Raw genomic sequence first — 19,394 nt, 5'->3', positions numbered from 1 at the left:
CCCTGCTTGTGTTCCCTTTCTCGCTGTGTCTCTCTCTGTCAAATAAATAAATAAAATCTTTAAAAAAACAACAACAACAAATATTTGACCTTTTGATATTGTCTCTAAAGTTCCCAAGGCTCTGTTCATTTTTTTCAGTCTTATTACTTTCTTTTATTGAAATTGGATAATTTCTATGGATCTATCTTATTTATTTATTTATTTCAGAGAGAGAGAGAATGACACAGAGAGAGAGGGAGATCACGAGGGGGGAGGGGCAGTGAGAGAAGCAGACTCCCTGCTGAGCAGGGAGCCCGACTCGGGACTCAATCCTAGGACCCTGGGATCATGACCCAAGCTGAAGGCAGACGGTTAACCAACTGAGCCACCCAGGCGCCCCTTAATCTGTCTTCAAGTTCACGAACTCCTTCCTCTGCCATTTCTGTTCTGCTGTTAAGCACATCCAGTGAGATTTGTATTTTGGTTATTGTGTTCAGTTCTAAAATTTCCATATGATTTTTTTATATCTTATATTTCTTCACTAAGACTTTTTATCCATTTATTTCACTTATTCTTAGAGCATGGTTACAATATTCTCTTTCAAGTTTTTGTCTAATCATCTACCATTTGTGTTATTCTTGGGTTGCTCTATGTTGACTGTCTTTTCTCTCATAAAATGTTGAGATTTTTCTAGTTCTGAATATGTCAACTAAATATTGATTGTATCTTGGACATTTTTCATATTATGCTACGAACTCTGGATTTGTTTAGTTCCTATAGAGATCATTGGGTTTTGTTTTTTATTTTTATTTTTATTTTTATTAATTTTTTTTTTAAGATTTTATTTATTTTTTGACAGAGAGAGAGACAGAGAGAGAGGGAACACAACAGAGGGTGTGGGAGAGGGAGAAGCAGGCTTCCCACCGAGCAGGGAGGCCGATGTGGGACTCGATCCCAGGACCCTGGGATCATGACCTGAGCCGAAGGCAGACGCTTAACAACTGAGCCACCCAGGCATCCCTGTTTTTTATTTTTAAGCAGGCAATCAACTGGTTAGATTTAGGCCACAATATCCTACCACCACTGAACTGTGGATCCAATGTCAGTTCAGTTTTCTTTTTTTTTAAACAATTTTCTAAAGATTTTATTTATTTATTTGAGAGAAGAGAGAGAGTGAGAGAGAGAGAGAGCACGAGCAGGGGGGAGGGGCAGAGGGAGAAGCAGACTCCTCGCTGAGCAGGGAGACTGATGTGGGGCTCAATGTCAGGACTCCAGGACCATGACCTGAGCTGAAGGCAGACACTTAACCAACTGAGCCACCCAGACGCCCCTCAGTTCACTTTTCTTTTTTTTTTCTTTTTAGTAAATTCTTTTTTTTTTTTTTAAGATCTTATTTATTTGACAGAGAGAGAGAGACAGTGAGAGAGGGAACACAAGCAAGGGGAGTGGGAGAGGGAGAAGCAGGCTTCCCGCTGAGCAGGGAGCCCGATGTGGGGCTTGATCCCAGGACCCTGGGATCATGACCTAAGCGGAAGGCAGACACTTAATGACTGAGCCACCCAGGTGCCCCCTCAGTTCAGTGTTCAAAAACTTTGCAGTACTATTCTGGGGTAAATCCCACTTGGTCATAGTGTATAATAAGTTTGATGTCCTGTTAGAGTTGGTTTGCTAATATTTTGTTGAGAATTTTTACATCTATAGTCATAACAAATACTGGAATATAGTTTTCTTTTTTTGTGATATCTTTATCTAGCTTTGGTATCTTTTGTAATGCTGGCTCCATAAAATGAGTTAGAAAGTGTTCCTTTGTTTTTTGCTTTTTGGGAGAGTTTGAGAAGGGTTGGTAATTCTTTAAATGTTTGGTGGTACTGGACTTTTATTTGTTGGGAGGTTTTTCGTTACTATTTTGATCTTTTATAGATCTGTTGAGATTTTCTATTTCTTCTTGAGTCAATTTAGGTAAATCGTGTGTTTCTTGTGTGTATGTCTTTTCATCTAATTTTTTGGCATACAACTATTGTAGAATTATCTTGTAATTCTTTTTATTTCTCTATCATCAATATAATATCCTCACTTTCAATTCTGACTTTAGTCTTTTTTTTTTTTTTTGTCATTAGGTAAAGGTTTGTTGATCTTGTTGATACTTCCAAAGAACCAACTTCTGGATTTGTTGATTATTGTTTTTCTACTCTGTGTTTTATTTATCTTTGCTTTAATCTCTGTTGTTTCCTTTCTTCTATCTTTGGGTTTAGTTTGGTCTTTTACTGGTTCATCAAGATGTAAAGTTAGGTTATTGGTTTGAGATCTTTCTTCCTTTTAAATGTAGGCATTTACACCTGTAAATTTCTCTCTGACCACTGCCTTCGCTGCATCTCATAAGTTTTAGTATGTTGTATTTTAGTTTCATTCATCTGTAGGTATTTTCTAATTTCTTTTTCTGTTTTCTTCTTTGACCCATTGGTTGTTTTCCACATATTTGTCACTTTTCCAGTTTTCCTTCTTTTATTCATTTTTAGCTTCATTCCATTATGATCAAAGCAGATAATTTGTATGATTTCAGTGTTTTTAAATCTATTGAGACTTGGTTTGTGTCCTAACACCTGGTCTATCTTGCAGATGCTTTCATATGCACTTGTGAAGAATGTGTATTCTGCTGTTGTTGGGTGTAATGTTCAACATATATCTGTTAGGAGTAGATGGTTTGTAGTATTGTTCAAGTCCTCTATATCCTTATTGACATTCTGTCCAGATGTCCTGTCCGCTGTTGTTGCAGTGCTATTCTGATCTGTTCTGTGTGTGCCTGAGTTTCCAGTCTGAGACCTGTGTCATGGCCTTCCCTGTGGTTTACTTCTCCAGGCCTTTGATCTGCTGTCTAGGGTGAAATCCATGCATCCACTGCTTGGGGGTGGTCCCAGGAGTTCATATACAGCTTAATGGGATCTTTCTCTTGAGATCTTTCCTTTTCAGGGTCTCCTTGACACTTTCAAGTTCTGAGGGGTCTTCTGTCTATAAAGCTTGTTTCGTTTCTCTACTCAGTTTCATACTTCCCACCACTGCTTCTGATACAGAGAGAAGAAAACCAATTAACCTTATGACCTCATTTAACCCTAATTTAATTTAAAATTTCTAAAAGATTTTTAAAATTTTTATTTATTTGTCAAAGATATATAGAGAGAGCACAAATAGGCAGAGTGGCAGGCAGAGGGAGAGGAGAAGCAGGCTCTCTGCTGAGCAGGGAGCCCGACGCAGGGCTAGATCCCAGGAGCCTGGGATAATGACCTGAGCCGAAGGCAGCCGCTTAACCAAATGAGCCACCCAGGCGCCCCCCCTTAATTTTATTTTTTTTAAGTAGGCTTCACGCTTGGTGTGGAGCCCAGTGTAGGGCTCGATCTTATGACCCTGAGATCATGACCCGAGCCGAAACCAAGAGTTGATCATTCAACCAACTGCACCACCCAGGCACTCCCCACCCTTTTAAAAAAAAGATGTTTTTGTTTTTGGGGGGTGCAGAGGGAGAGTCAGCGTGGAGCGTGATGTGGGGCTCAATCTCAGGATCCTGAGATCATGACCTGAGCTGAAACCAAGAGTAGGATGCTCAACCACCTGTGTCATCCAGGTGCCCCTGCCTTGCTGTCTTCTAATATCCAGGTAGCCTTTGATGTTTGGTTTTGTTCTCATGTCAGTAACATCTTTGTGCTGTTTCTCTTGCTCTGAAAGCTTTGGGAATTTTCTCTATCTTTCAAGTTCCTGTATTTTACCAAGCAATGTGGACTTTATTTTCCATAACACTAACTGTCCATTCTATTAGTCAACCCTCCTGTTAAATTTTAAAATCTTTTTCATAATCCCACCAACCCCTCCCCCACTAAGAACTGTTGTTAGCTTATTGTCCTCTTTACGATTTTTGTTTTAGGCACACAGTATCCATCTTTACTCTGAATGTACTAGTTAGGATTTTTCAGAATCTGCATTTTGACCAGATCCATAGGTGATACATTCCCTACTCCTAGCAGATACTCACCTGATGTAGTTTTGCTCCAAAGGGGCATCTTCCTGAAGTCTCTGATGACCACAGCCCTGTCCCAGGGTCCCTGGCTCAGCATGACAGGTGGCTGCATCATTATGTTCCAGCCCCAGCCCAGGCCCACTGCATGCCTTCTCTGTCTGGATGTGGGGAACTGCCTGCTCAGAGAGCCGCCTCCAGCGATTGAGAGGAATGGCCACACAGAGGAGTTCAGCAAGGTCTACCCTCTTCCATGAGATTCTGAACACAGTTCTGTTGTGCTTACATTTTTAGATCAAATTTACATATGATGAAATACACAGGTGTTGAGTATACAGTTGAATGCTTGGACAGATGTATATGCCTGTGACTACTTCCCCCAGTGAAAATAAAGAACTTTCTCATACCCTCACGCCCCTTTGTAATCAGTCCTCAAACTCCTCTTGAAGCAAATAGTGTGTCCATTTCTTTCACTGTATTTTTCTCTGTTCTTGAACTTCTTAGAAATAGAATCATAGGGTATGTCCTTCTCTTGTGTGTGCCTTCTTTCACTCAATATGATGTGAGAGTCGTCGTTGTGAATCTTTTATTTTTATCATTATTCATCATCATGTTGTATCATTATTCTTTTTTATTGCTGAGTAGTATTCCATTTTGTGAATGTAGCACAGTTTAATTTATCTCCTTTTGAACATTTAGGCTCTTTTTTACCTTTTGGCTATTATGAACATTCTAATACACCATTCCTCTTGGCTCAATACCTAGGAGAGGAATTTCGGGTCACATGGCAGGATAGGCTGCACTTTTGAGTTTTTCTCTACAAGGTACCTCCCTCTGGTTGCTCCCACTTTCGGTAGGGTTATGCGTCATCCTGCCCAGCCTGCGTGGGCTCCCCCCCGCCGCCCAGCTGCCGAACACCAGGCTGCAGCCTCTTGCCAGCCTCCCTTGCTGCTCTGTAGCAGCCGAGGATGTGCCCTCCCGGCAGAGGTGGACCCTGCCACTTGGGCGGGAACCGTGGCTCCAGGGCCCAGCTGAGCCTGGCTCAGGGCTTATGCTCAGGTCCTCACTGAGGGAGACACTGCAGGTCCCAGAGGGCTGGCTGGAGTCCCCTCGGTTCTTCCTGTGCCCATCCTGCCTGGCCCATGCTCCAGCCTGACTGGCTCTTGGAGGCCCTGAACCCTGAGGGGATGACACCACCTCTTTGCCCTCCTCCTGAGTGCACCTCACACGAGGACCAAGGCTAAACTGCAAAGTAAGAGTAAGGAAGGCCAACAACCGATTTTTCTCATAGGGACTACCTGGATGCTTAAAAAAAAAAAAATAGAAAATAAAAATATCAATATGAACAAAATGTTCATTTTGTTTGGCAGTCTCTTGTTCTCCTCTGGCCCTTTTGGCTGATCACTGTTGACAGCCAGTGTCGCCCACACTGCTGGTCCCCCAAACCTCGTGTGCCCTGTGGCCGGCAGGTGCCCCAAGAGGCCCAGCTCTGATCTTGCCCTCTGCACCGAAACACTCAGTACCTTTTGTTGAATGAACAAAATACTGTTTACGTCAACTTTAAGCTTTAAAATCCATTTAAAGAGGAATTTCTTTTCCAAGCAAAGGTGGTTATTGGGATGGAAAGGAAAACCATTCTAGAGGGAAGAAAAGACAGACAGTGGACATATGTTTTGTGGTAAAACACGCTGTCGCTCTGACAGCCAGGATCTCCTTCCTGTCATTTCTTGCCTCCCTTTCCTTTATCCTTGGGCTTTTCTCCTGCCTTTTCTGGTGCCTTTTCTGGTACATTTTCTGGTGGCTTTGGTCCTTCCTTTGGCTTGTCAAACTTTTGCTCCTTTCCTGCAGGGGGAATCAGCGCATTCCTTCTGACTCTCTTGCCTTTGAAATGTTTTCTTTGAAGACATATATCGATTAAGGCGAAAAGTCCAGCCACGCCAATAAGGATCTGGAAAACAAAAGAAGGAACTTTTGCTTTTCATTCCAAAGCAGGCATAGTCTCTCCTTGTTTCTAATTAGTCAGCAGGTGCTGGTTAACACATCCCTTGGTTCCCCCGGAGACACTCCGATTTTGCCCCTCCCCCAACCTCAGCATCCCTCTCTTAAAACCCAGCCTGGGTGTGGCCCACTGGCTTGGGGATCAAGGCAGCTAGGAGGAGGAAGCCCTTAGCTCACCTGGCTCCCTGGACAGCATCTTTATTTAAGTGGCTTCTTCTTTGGAAACATTGACCAGCTTTACTTTTAAACTTTGCACGGGTCCCAAGATTTTGTGAAAAGAAAAGAAGTCCTTTCCTTAAGTAGGGGAAAACACCCATTCTCCAGAAGAGGTGATTTCTGGAGTTCCCAACACGAAAGACTCACCACAGCAATGAAGTAGTGCATGGGCATGGTCTGTCGGCTTCTCACAGCTATGACTACAGCCCCCACAAGGAAGATGAAGGCGAACAGGTCATTGAGAAGGTCCTGAAAGCATGGGAGATGGGAGAGTCAGTCTCAACCAGAACCAAACCCCCATCAACACCCAGCCTGGCATCGCTTCCTCCAGAGGGGATGGTTTCCAAACTTCCGCCTAATTTTGTTTTGTTTTGTTTTTTAAGATTTTATTTATTTATTTGACAGAGAGAGACACAACGAGAGAGGGAACACAAGCAGGGGGAGTGGGAGAGGGAGAAGCAGGCTTCCCGCGGAGCAGGGAGCCCGATGCGGGGCTCGATCCCAGGACCCTGGGATCATGACCTGAGCCGAAGGCAGATGCTTAATGACTGAGCCACCCAGGCGCCCCAAACTTCTGCCTAATTTTAAAAATATATATGTGAAGATAAATATACATCAGCTGGGTGGACATGCTCTGGTCCCCAGGGCTGGGCTCTTTGTGTTGAGACCCAAAGCTCAGGCTGCTTAACTGCCTTCTTGGGCCCCCTCTGCTGCCATCTCCTCTGAAATCACACATTTAGTGGCTAGTTGTTTCTTTCTTTTTTTTTTTCCCTCCAATACTCATTTAAGTAAATGCACATCTGTTCAACTTAATGGTGAGTACAACCCTCCGTCATCTTTCTGCTCTCGGGGCCATCTCCCCTCTCTGGATCCAGAGTGGGCTGTATCGCTGCCAGGAGGGTCTGTTGGATTCTGGCCTCTCTGCTTGGGAGCCTGGCAGCTGCCTCCTCCACCCCTGCCCCCACCCCCCTCCTGCCTTACTTCCTAGACACTCTCTTCTTTGCAAGGCCACACCACCTCCTCCATCATCAGCCTTCCTTTCTATCCCTTCTGGCCCCAATCTTAACCTTGCCCTATACTTACTTCCTTTACCTTCCTGAAAATGTCCAGATGTTTCCAGCTTGGGCAGAGGGCTGCTTTCCCTGCAGGTACCATGCACGGCCACTCCCCGGCGTAGCCAAGCTTAGAGTTGGCCAAAGCATGGCCCTTGCAAGCCGGCTTCCTCCGCCATCACTCGTGCGGTGATGGTAGCCCAGAGTCTGTGCACCCTCTTCATCATGTGGGCAACAGCCGACTCGGCAGCCCTGGACGAGGCCCGCCCTTCCCCTTGGTTTCCGCAATGCTGTTTTTCTGTTAATTGTCTTTCCCTGGCTACTTGTTGTGGGCCTTTTCTTTTCTTTATCAGGGTTTTGAATTTTAATACATTTCAAACATACTATCCCCACTCCCACCTCCAGCAGCCATGAACCACTGAGATTGAACAGATGTTAACATCTTGCAATATTTGCTTAGAGCACTAAAAAAAAAAAAAAAAAGCAAGAAGTAAAACTTTGTGGAGCCACAGGGTCACCATTCTAGCCCTTTCATGCCTGTCGCTCAGAGGCAGCCACACACATTGGAGCTAATGGGTACTTTTCCCAAGAGTGTATTCATATTTTCCTCCATATTATATATTCACAAACAGTATATACTATTTTATGTGTTTCACAAATTTAAATTTAAATAAAAGATATCTTCCAGCATTGGCTTTTTTAAAAAAAGATTTTATTTTTTATTTATTTAGAGAGAGCATGTGCATGCACGGGGAGGGGGGCAGGAAGGGAGAAGAGGGAGAGAATCTCAAGCAGACTCTGTGCTGAGCGCAGAGCCTGACATGGGGCTTGATCTCGCAACCCTGAGATCATGACCTGAGCTGAAATCGAGTCAATTCCTTAACTGACTGAGCTACCCAGGTGTCCCAGCATTGTTTTTGTTTTTTTTTTTTTTAAAGATTTTATTTATTTGAGAGGGAGAGAGAGACAGAGAGAGAGAGCACAAGAGCAGGGCGAGGGAGAAGCAGACTTCCTGCTGAGCAGGGAGCCGGATGCCGGTCTTATCCCAGGACGCTGTGATCATGACCAGATGCTTAACCGACTGAGCCACCTGGGCACCTCCCCCCTCCCGCCCCCCGCAGTATTGGCTTTTTAAACTTAACAAAGTTTGTGAGATTTATCAATTTTGAGAAATACATATTGAATTCATAAATTTTAACTGATGTATGCTATGAATAAACCAAACCAGAGACATTAGGTTGTTTCTACCTTTTAGGAAATTATTACAAACTCTGCTGCGGTGAACACGCTTGTCTGTGTCTTCTGTGCATATTTCCTCCTGGTATGAATCAGTAATCGAAAATCTCCCAGGGGCACCTGGGTGACTTAGTTGGTTAAGCGTCTGCCTTCAGCCCAGGTCATGATCCCGGGGTCCTGGGATCGAGTCCCGCATCGGGCTCCTTGCTCAGCGGGGAGCCTGCTTCTCCCTATCCCTCTGCCTGCCGCTCCCCCTGCTAGTGTTCTCTCTCTCTCTCACAAATAAATAAAATCTTAAAAAGAAAATCTCCTGGGGCGCCTGGGTGGCTCATTCTTTGGCAGCTGCCTTCGGCTCAGGTCGTGATCCCAGGGTCCTGGGATCGAGCCCCGCATCAGGCTCCCTGCTCGGCAGGAAGCCTGCTTCTCCCTCTCCCACTCCCCCTGCTTGTGTTCCCTCTCTCGCTGTCTCTCTCTCTGTCAAATAAATGGGTAGAATCTTAAAAAAAAAAAAAGAAAGAAAGAAAATCTCCTAATGAAGAAAAGCCCAGAACCAGATGGCTTTACTGGTGAATTTTACCAAACATCTAAAGGAGAATTAACACCAATCCTCAAGCTCTTCCAAAAAAATCGAAGAGGAGGGAACCACTCCCAAACTCATTTTATAAAGCCATCGTTTTCCTAATACCAAAACCAGAAAAGGACACTACCGGAAAAGAAAATTTCAGGCCAATTCCTGATGGATAGTAATACGAAAAATCTCAGTAAAATGCCAGCAAACCAAATTTAGCAGCACATTAAAAGGATCATTCACCATGATCTAGTAGCATTTATCCTTGGGATGCAGGGATGTTTTAAACATATGCTAATCAATCAATGTGGTAGGTCACATTAGTACAATGAGAGAAAAGAATCATATGATCACCTTAATAGACAAAGAAAAAAGCATTTGACAAAATTCAACGTCCATCCATGATAAAAACTCTTTAACAAATTAGGCATAGAAGGAACATATGTCAACATAATAAAGACCATACATGACAAGCCCACAGCTAACATCATATTCAATGGCGAAAGGTTGAAAACTTTTCCTCTAAGATCAGGAACAAAACAAGGGTGCCCCCTCTTACCAATCCTATTCGACAGAGTGGGAAATCCTGGGTAGAGCAGACAGACAAGAAGAAATAAAAGGTATCATCATATCCCTGATCTCATTTTTCTATTGGTTTTAAAAACTTTCTTTATGATGGCTTCTGTTGTAAAGTTTTAATTTTAACGTGATACATAGTTTCTCCCTCTCTCTCTCTCTCGCTCACACACACATTCCCAAGAACATTTATTAAATATTCAGTTCAGTTGGTTTATAACACCACCTCTGTTATATACCAAGTTGCCATAGGTCTGTTTCTCTGAGTTCTCTTTTTATTCCTGTATTCGTTTTCTCAGGCGACCTTAGCGGAATACCACAGACTGGGTGGCTTAGACAACAGACATTTATTTTCTCATTGTTCTGGAGGCTGGAGGTCCATGATCAAGGTGCCAGCATGTTCAGTTTCTGGTGAGGGCTCTCTTCCTGGTTTGCAGATGGCTGCCTTCTTGCTATGTCCCCACATGGCCTTTCCATGGTGTGCACGGTGGCATGGGGAGGAGGCAGGGGGAGAGGGAGGGAGGAGAGAGCTCTCTGTTGTCTTTTCTTACAGGGATACTAATCCTATTGGATCAGGGTCCCACTCTTATGATTTCATTTCATCTTAAGTACTACTCTAGGGGCCCCATCTGCAAGCTTAGTCACTCTGGAGGTTAGATTTCAGCCTATGAATTTTGGGGGTACACATTCAGACCATAACAATTCCATTAGTCTTTTTGTAATCCCTGAGCTAATACCAAAGCTTTATAGTAATTCCAGTATCTTGTTAGATGAGTCCATCCCTGTCAGAATTTTAGAATCACCTTGTAAAGTTCCAGGAACAACCTCTGTCAGGTTGAAATTTCTACTTAATTTACGGATTACTGTGGAATAAAACGGATATCATCTTTATGATAACAGTTCTTCAGATCTGTGAATGTGGTGTATTTTTCCATTTATGTAGAGTTTTCTTTTATGTCTATTAATAAATTATGATCTCTGTGTAAAAGTCTTACACATCTTTGAACAGGTTTATTCTAAGTTTCTTCTGGTTTCTGTTGCTGTTTTAAACAATTTTTTTTTTAAAGATTTTATTTATTTATTTGAGAGAGAGAGAATGAGAGAGAGCGAGTACATGAGAGGGGGGAGGGTCAGAGGGAGAAGCAGACTCCCTGCTGAGCAGGGAGCCTGATGCGGGACTCGATCCCGGGACTCCAGGATCATGACCTGAGCCGAAGGCAGTCGCTTAACCAACTGAGCCACCCAGGCGCCCCTGTTGCTGTTTTAAATGGTTTCTTTGAGAAATCACATTTTCTCATTGTTCGTTGCTGGTATTCTGGAATGATATCATGTGGGTCTCTGGTTGCCCCGTGGCACTCAAGCAGTTCTGGTAATTTCACTGTAGATTCTTTTAGATTTTCTATGTGGAGAATCATATTATCTGTGAATGATTCTCGTTTTTTTTCCCCTCCCCAATTCATTCACTTTTTTTCTTGTTACATTGTGACTAATTTAAGATCTCCAGCACAGTGCTGTACAGAAGGATGGATAGTCGGCATTGCTAAGGAAATGCTTCTAAAGTTTTACCATGAAACGCAATGGTTATTGTTGGTTTGGGTAGGTACTTATTAAGATAAGGATGTTCTCTTTTAAAGTAGTTTGCTAAGAGTTTCCTAAAAATTAGTATTGAATATTACTAGTTTTTCTGAAGCTCGTGAGATGACATGGTTTTCTCCTTTAGATTCAAGATTGTAAATTAATAGAATTTTGCAGATTAAACCATCTTTGCATTCCTGACACATACCCTGCTTGATCATGATGTATTGCTTCCTTATGTATTGCTTGATTCAGTTTGCTTATATTTTATTGAGGATTCTTATAGCCACATTCAGATAAGCTATATATACTATACTATATATACTTTACTTTCCTTATAATGTCTGGTTTTAAGATCAAAAGCCTACTAGATAATACAGCATATTATTATATTATATATAATATAATATAATATAATATAACATAATATTATATATTATCAGGCCTTTAAAAAGAGAGAAGAAAAAAGGGACAGACCAATGAAACTGAATGTATAGTCTAGAAATAAAGCCTGCATCTGGGATTTTAACATTTAACAAAAATGCCAATTAAAATCAGTGGGGAGAGGGGTGCCTGGGTGGCTCAGTCGTTAAGCGTCTGCCTTTGGCTCCGGTCATGATCCCAGGGTCCTGGGATTGAGCTCTGCGTCGGGCTCCCTGCTCAGCGGGAAGCCTGCTTCTCCCACTCCCCCTGCTTGTGTTCCCTCTCTCGCTGTCTTTCTGTCAGATAAATAAATAAAATCTTTAAAAAAAAAAAAATCAGTGTGGGGGGGCACCTGGTTGGCTCAGTCAGTTAAGCATCTGCCTCTGGCTCAGGTCATGATCCCAGGGTTCTGGGATTGACCCCCATGTCAGGCTCCTTGCTCAATGGGGAGGCTACTTCTACTCCCTTCCCCTTGAGCCTCCCCCCACTCATGCTCTCTCATTCTCTCTCTCGCATGCACTCTCTCTTGCAAATAAATAAATAAAATCTTAAAAAATATAAAATCAGTGGGGAAAAGATACACTATTTAATAAATGAATAAACTGAGTGATAAGGTAGAACAACTGGATAGTCATCAGGATATAAAGCTAGAGGGGCACCTTGGTGGCTGAGTTGGTTAACTGACTCTTGATTTCAGGTCAGCTCATGATCTTGGGGTTGTGAGATTGAGCCCCACATCGGGCTCTGCACTCTGCTTAAGATTCTCTCTCACCCTCTCCCTTTGCCCCCCTTTGCCCCCCTTCCCCACACACCCACCCACTCACGTGTATGCCCTCTCTCTCTTAAAGAAAAAAAAGGATATAAAGCTGAAGTCATGGTTCATACCATATACCAAAATGACTCCAAATTAGTTTTTTTTAAAGATTTTATTTATTTATTTGAGAGAGAGAGAGAGAATGAGAGAGAGAGCATGAGTAGGGGGAGAGTCAGAGGGAGAAGCAGACCCCCTGCTGAGCAGGGAGCCTGATGTGGGACTCAATCCCAGGACTCCAGGATCATGACCTGAGCCGAAGGCAGTTGCTTAAGCAACTGAGCCACCCAGGCTTCCAGAATGACTCCAAATTAACCAAAAGATTTAAATGTAAAAAGTGAAACAAGTGCCACATGGAAACATGGATGAATTTTTTATAACTTGTTTTTCTATTTCTTTTTGAGTCAATTTTATGTTATATTTTTTACAGGAAATTATTATCTAAACTTTACAGTTTATGGGCATAAAAATTCACATTTTCCCTGTAATCTTTAAAAATCTCTTCTTGATCTTTTTTTTTTTTTAAGATTTTATTTATTTGAGAGTGAGGGAGAGAGAGCTTGAGCACAAGCAGTGGGGGAGGGGCAGAGGGAGAAGGAGAAGCAGACTCCCTGTGGAGCAGGGATCCCGATGCGGGACCCAATCCCGGGGATCGTGACCTGAGCCGAAGGCAGATGCTTAACCAACTGAGCCACCCAGGTGCCCTCTTTTTGATCTTTATACTAATATTTTTCTTTGTTCATTCTCTTTTTTTTCCCCCCCTTGGGATCCATCTACTTTATTAGTCTTTTTCAAAGAACTAGATATTTTGTTTCATTAGTCCTCACTATGGATCTTTGTTTCCTATTTCATTAGTTTTAGCTCTTATCGTTGGCATTGCCTTCTTAATTCCATTGTTTTATTTTGTTCTGGTACCTTCTTACGACTATTAATTGTCAGTCTTTTCTAATTATATAGATTTGAATTTGAATAGTTTAGGGACATTCTACAGATAGTATCTGTGAATACTACATAGATACTAAATCCTCATATGTTTGGGGAACACACTAGATTTCCCCCCAAACACTTGGGGATTGAGTTAAATTTTACTGATTGATTTCTAATTATATTACGTTGAAATTAGAGAATATGTTCTGTATGATAATCACTTATTTGTTATTTATCTACATTTACTTTGTGATGTTATTGAGGCTAATTTTTTAAAGATTTTATTTATTTGAGAGAGAGAGAGAGAGAGTGCACAAAGGAAGAGGGAGAAGCAGGCTCCCCGCTGAGTAGAGAGCCCAATGCAGGGCTCCATCCCAGGACCCTGGGATTATGACCTGAGCCGAAGGCAGACACCCAACCGACTGACCCACCCAGGTGCCCTGAGGATAATTTTTTTAAAGATTTATTTACTTATTTGAGAGAGAGAGCATGAGCAGGGGAAGGGGCAGAGGGAGAGGGGGAGGGAGAGCGTCTCAAGCAGACTCCCCGCTGAGTGCAGATCCCAACATGGGGCTTGACCTCAGGAGCCTGAGATCACATCCTGAGTGAAAATCAAGAGTTGGACATTTAACCGACTGAGCCACCCAGGCGCCCTGAGGTTAATTTTTATGATTGTTCCAAGTGTACTTGAAAAGAATATATAGCCTGTTCTGTTGGGTATAGGGTTCCATATGTTCTAGGTATGTCATTGGATTGGCTATCAATTGCTGAAGGAGGCATGTTATAACATATCTACCACTATGGTTGCTGTTTGCAGCATGTTGTTCTTCCTTATAAATAAGTTCATTTTTGTTTTTTTATATTTGGGGGCTATCTTGTTAGGTACATACAAGTTCAGAATTACTATATGTGGTGATCTTTATAAACTTAAAAAAAAACATAAAATTGGCTTTTAGTTAGTATTTTCCTTTTATTATTTTTTCCATCTCTTATAGCTGGATTAAAAAATATCTATTCTTAGAGTCCTCTGTCTTTTAAGTGAAGAATATAGTCCATTTATATTTGTCACCATTTCTGATATATTTGGATTTATTTCTGCCATTTTATTTTTTCTATTTAACATATGCCACATTCCCCCTACCCCCTTTTCCCTTCTATGAATTAACTCTATTCTCTTTCCACTCTTTCCCCTCAATAGGTTTGATGTTATATACCCGGGAATTCTATTCTTTAGCAGAATACAGAATTATGTTTTAGTATGTTAGTGTTAACATTATTACCAAATGTCCTTCCAAATCAACGACTTTTAATTCTTATCATACACCACTACCGTGGTCTTAACCTGTTACTATGTTGCTGCTGCTTCAGTTCTACCTTGTTTTAGTGTTCTCTCCCCACCTCCCAAAACTATTAATATATTTTTTAAAACCCCAATTCTGTCTTAATGTTTATTTAGGTCAATCCACACGCTCACTAGGCTCTTCACTTACTGTTCCTTTTTTACATGGAACACATTTCTTTTTGGTTTAATTTCCTTCTTCCTGAGGTACATCTTTTAGTAGTTCTTTCAGTGAGGGTCAGGGAAAAGAAATCATTTCATTCGTTGTTTAAAAATATCTTTATTTTACTCTTGCCACCTCATCCCTTTAAAGAAATTATTCCAGTGCTTTCTGGCCACTGTTACTGCTGTTGAAATATATGAAGTTAAGTCTAGTAGTTTGAGGGTTTTTGTTGTCTTTGGTTTTGTTTTGGTTTTTTTTTAAGGTAAGTTGTCTTTTGGTTTAATTTTAAGTTTTCGTTTGTTTCTGGGGCCTCTATGACATGCCTAGGTGTGGTTTTGTGTTTATTTATTTTTCTTGGTACACCTTTGAGGATTCATGTCTTTCATTAAATCTAATATTAGTTTGACGACCTCAGCTCTTTTTTGGTCACTATTTACATGGAGTATCTTTTCCCATTTTTACTTTCAACTTATTTGTATCTTTGGACTAAAGTGAGTCTCTTATGTTCATATTGTATCAGTTTAAAATGGATCATTTAAAAAATCCATTCTGAAAATCTCTTAGAGAGTTTAATCCATGTGCACTTAAAGTAATTACTGATAAGGACTTACTTCTGTCATTTTGATGTTTGTTTTTTATATATCATATCTTTTTGCTCAATTCCTCCATTATTACCTTCTTTTGTGTTTAATTTTTTTGTAATGTACCAATTTCATTCCCTTCTCATTTCTTTTTCTACACATTATTTAGTTAATTTCCTAGTGGTTACCTTGGGGTTCCAATTAATATCTTAAATTTATAATAGTCTAGCTTGAACTGATACCAACTCTGCCTCAGTAGTACACAAAAGCTCTTACTGTTATCATCACAAATTATATCTTTACATACAGTCCCATTAACATGGATTTATAATTATTGTTTTATGCATTTGTCTTTTAAATCATATCAGAAAAAAGAAGTTACAAACCAAACATACAATAATACTGGCTTTTATATTTACCTATGTAGTTACTGTTATTGGTGTTCTTTATTCTTTTATGGCTTCAAGTTACTGTCTAGCGTCCTCTCATTTGAGCCTGAAGACTCTCTTTAGCATTTCTTGTAGGGCAGGTCTACTAGCAACAAACTCCCTCAACTTTTGTTTTATCTAGGAATGTCTTAATTTCTCCTTCATTTTTGAATGATAATTTTTTTAAAAAATATGGAACGCTTCGCGAATTTGTGTGTCATCCTTGTGCAGGGGCCATGCTAATCTTCTCTGTATCGTTCCAATTTTAGTATATGTGCTGCAGAAGCGAGCTCTTGAATGATAATTTTTTAAAAAGATTTATTTATTTATTTGAGAGAGAGCGCATGTGTGAGCAGGGGGAGGGGCAGAGGGACAGAGGGAGAGAGAGACAGAAAGAAGCACACTCCGCACTGAGCGTGGAGCCCAATGCGGAGCTCAGTCTCATGATCCTGAGATCATGACCTGAGCTGAAATCAAGAGTCAGGTGTTCAACTTACTGAGCCACCTAGGTGCCCCTTCAATGGTAATTTTTTAAAAAAGATTTTTAAAAAGATTTTTTATTTATTCATTTGAGAGGGAAAGAGAGAGAGCGAGTGAGAGCACAAGCAAGGGGGAGGGTCAGAAGGAGAGGGAGAAGCAGACTCCCCACTGAGCAGGGTGCCTGATGTGGGGCTCAATCCCAGGACCCCATGATCATGACCTGAGCTGAAGGCAGACGCTTAACCAACTGAGCCACCCAGGTGCCCATTGAATAGTAATGTTTGAAGGATAATTTCAATTTTGAAGGGTATTGTATTCATTTCCTGGATCTTTTTATTCTGTCCTCAGAATGTCTTATTCTGTTCTTAGGGCTCTGTTTATATCTTTAATTATTTTAAGTGTATTTCTTATTATTTTCAGACAGCTCTTCTATTAATCTCATATTCTCAGGGTTTTAATCCTCCCATTTGTTGTGTTTGCTGATTCTCGATTCTTGGACATGGGGATTTTAAAATCAGGTGTCTTGTAGTTTTGGACTGTGAGTTTGTTCTTGGCAAGCCCTCTGCCCCCACCTGTCCTGTGAGAACCTCTTTATGCTTTGACTGGGACTTTGCATTTGTTTCTGTCAGGAGTCCCAGGGACATCGTCAGAACATCATTAAGTTAGGATCCGATATTATGCTAATTCCCAGGCACAATTTTTCTAGGCTGCATGAAGGTTTCCAGGATGAAAGTAGTTAACAATTCAAACCAAGTCCGTACAAAATTCAGGCCCAAGGTTTCTATTTCTCAAGGTGGTCTTTCTTTTCTTTTTTCTCTTTTCTTTCTTTTCCCACTCAAAGCTCAGACAGAGGTGAACATGACTTCTTGTTCCTTTGTCTTCTCTGCCTGTCTTCTCCCTGTCTTTGCAGGGTGCTGGCTTATGCAGGGGTCTCAGTTCTGAATCCCCATCTTGCTCGGGACCAAGGCCTCACCTCTGCTAACTGAAGAGTGTATGCACATCCACACTCTTGCTTTCTGGGGGCAGTACTTCATGGGCCAGTCCTACCCACAATCCAATAGCGGACTGAGCTCCACTCCTGTTTTTCATTTCTGGCACTTGTGTGTCTCCTTTTTTTTTTTTTTTTTTTCCTGCCAGCTCAGCCATTCAGCTACCACAGTTGTGTTTACATTTTCCCTAGTAGTTTTAGATAGGTGCAGTAGGAGGATTTTCAGGGTTTATTGATTCTTCATTTTGCTGGAACTAAAAGTATCTTCTCAAGTTTCTTGGCTTTCCCTTTACTTTGTCCTCTGCTTATCCCTCTCCCAAGAGTCTTATTTGGTCCTCTTCTCCTTTCTCCCTATATTGGGAGTCCTCACCTACACTGCCAAGACCTATGAATCCCTGGGCCCCAGTCACTTTTGATAAGGAAGCAGAACTGAGTGCAGTTAGGGACTCAGAATCTACGGACAAAGCTGGGTTTGAGTCCTTTTTCTGCCACTTACTAGCTGAGTTACCTGGGGGTATGTGATTTGGCCCTCCTGAGACCATTTCATATGTAAGGTGAGTGAAACCCTGAGTTTAGTGCCCTGGAGGTACACTGTGAATGTGCAGTGAGATGGAAGTTAGGTGGGTGCACTCTGTGATCACACAGGTGATGGCCAGGGATTCAAGGCTCTGAGTCCTCAGGCACAGCATCAAGCACTTTGCATTTATTTCTCAGGCACAATCACGTGAGAGGTTATTACTGTCCTCATGTTACAGATGAAGGAAACAGAGGGCACAAGTGTTTGGGTAGCTTGCCCCACTCTCGTTCCAGTGGATGACTGCTTTGGGCTGAACATCCTTTTTTTTTTTTTTTTTTTGAGAGAGAGAGAGAGAGAGACAGAGAACATGCGCATGGAGGAGGGGCAGAGGGAGGAGAGAGAGAATCTTAAGCAGGCTCCATGCCCAGTGCAGAGCGCTACAGGGGCTCGATCTCACAACCCCGAGATCATGACCTGAGCTGAAATCAAGAGTTAGATGCTCCACCGACTGAGCCACCCAGCGTCCCTATGCTTAACATCCTTTACAGGGAAAGTCACTGGAGATCCAAGACTGCTTTAGAAGTGATTTCTTTAAAATTCTCATTTGATTTTACTGATTTATTGGAAGATTGGTTTTCTTCTTTGAATCCTGGGGATGGGGTACGTTCTGGGGTGATCTCTCCACACTCAAGTGTGAGCTGGCACAGAAGTGGGAAGAACAGCTGGTTGCTATACGGCCCCTGCTCCCATGGAGAGCAAAGCTTCCAGAAAGCAAAGACCTCTTCCTTTGACCACCAGATAGGTAAGAAGCCCACCCCGCCCCCAACCCCCAAGCTGCCTTTTCTACCTAACTTCAGCTGCCCCTCCCCTGGCCCACCCAAGGTGCTGAGCCCATGCCCTGGGCACTAATGTGGAAGGTGGCGCATGTCTGTCTGTTCAGTCACTTCCAGGTACCAAGACACACGCATGAATGCACCCCAGCCGCAGGCACTCCCCACCTCCTCTCACTTACAGAAATAGGCCACAGGATGAAGGGCATGTATCTGTTGATGGCGAAGGTGTAGATAATGAAGAAGAAGCAGAAGACGGACAACTCCATGGTGATGATGAGTGTCAGGAGAGGGTGCACGGTGGTCCCCGTGAACATTACCAGTGCAGCTATTAGGCAGCCCTGCTGGGAGACATGCACCTGAGCTACGGCAGAGGGCTCTCACTGGCTCTACAACCCTTCCGGAGCCCCTTTGGAGCCTGCTCCTTCTCCCTCTTCCCATCGCTGGACCCCCATCCCCCCGCCCAGGGGTACCAGACCAACTTACCAAGCTCAGGATCTTGACCTCAGCGTGCCCCATAACCCAAAACTCTTTATTGCTGTCCTTGAGTTCCCACTTGTAGCGGCGACACCCCTTCCTCGTGCCCACTTCATCCTTGGGCTGCACTGACTTTTCCTTTTTCTTGGGCTCCTGGTCTTTCTTGTCTTGGGGTTTGGGGTCCGACGGCCGCGGAGGGGGCGGGGGCGGGGGCGCAGCTGCGGGGG

The 19,394-nt window shown here is 42.5% G+C and overlaps 1 protein-coding gene and 1 non-coding gene across 2 annotated transcripts; both read right to left on the bottom strand.

Moving 5' to 3' along the window:
- Positions 1–4,333: 4,333 nt before the first annotated feature.
- CMTM2 (CKLF like MARVEL transmembrane domain containing 2) lies at positions 4,334–19,374 on the bottom strand (the record flags this gene model as incomplete). Its single annotated transcript, XM_032424035.1, has 4 exons — positions 4,334–5,930; positions 6,344–6,445; positions 18,873–19,031; positions 19,177–19,374. Coding segments are annotated over 4 exons (687 nt in total), but the record flags the coding sequence as incomplete, so codon positions are not given.
- LOC116644782 lies at positions 16,062–16,168 on the bottom strand. Its single transcript, XR_004301818.1, has one exon. It is a non-coding gene; the product is annotated as a U6 spliceosomal RNA (small nuclear RNA).
- Positions 19,375–19,394: the final 20 nt, after the last annotated feature.

Source organism: Phoca vitulina, unplaced genomic scaffold (genome assembly GCF_004348235.1).
Source record: "Phoca vitulina isolate PV1807 unplaced genomic scaffold, GSC_HSeal_1.0 scaffold30, whole genome shotgun sequence".
Taxonomy (NCBI): Eukaryota; Metazoa; Chordata; class Mammalia; order Carnivora; family Phocidae; genus Phoca; species Phoca vitulina.
Note: the sequence above shows the minus strand (reverse complement) of the source record. Positions and strands in the feature narration are given on the sequence as shown.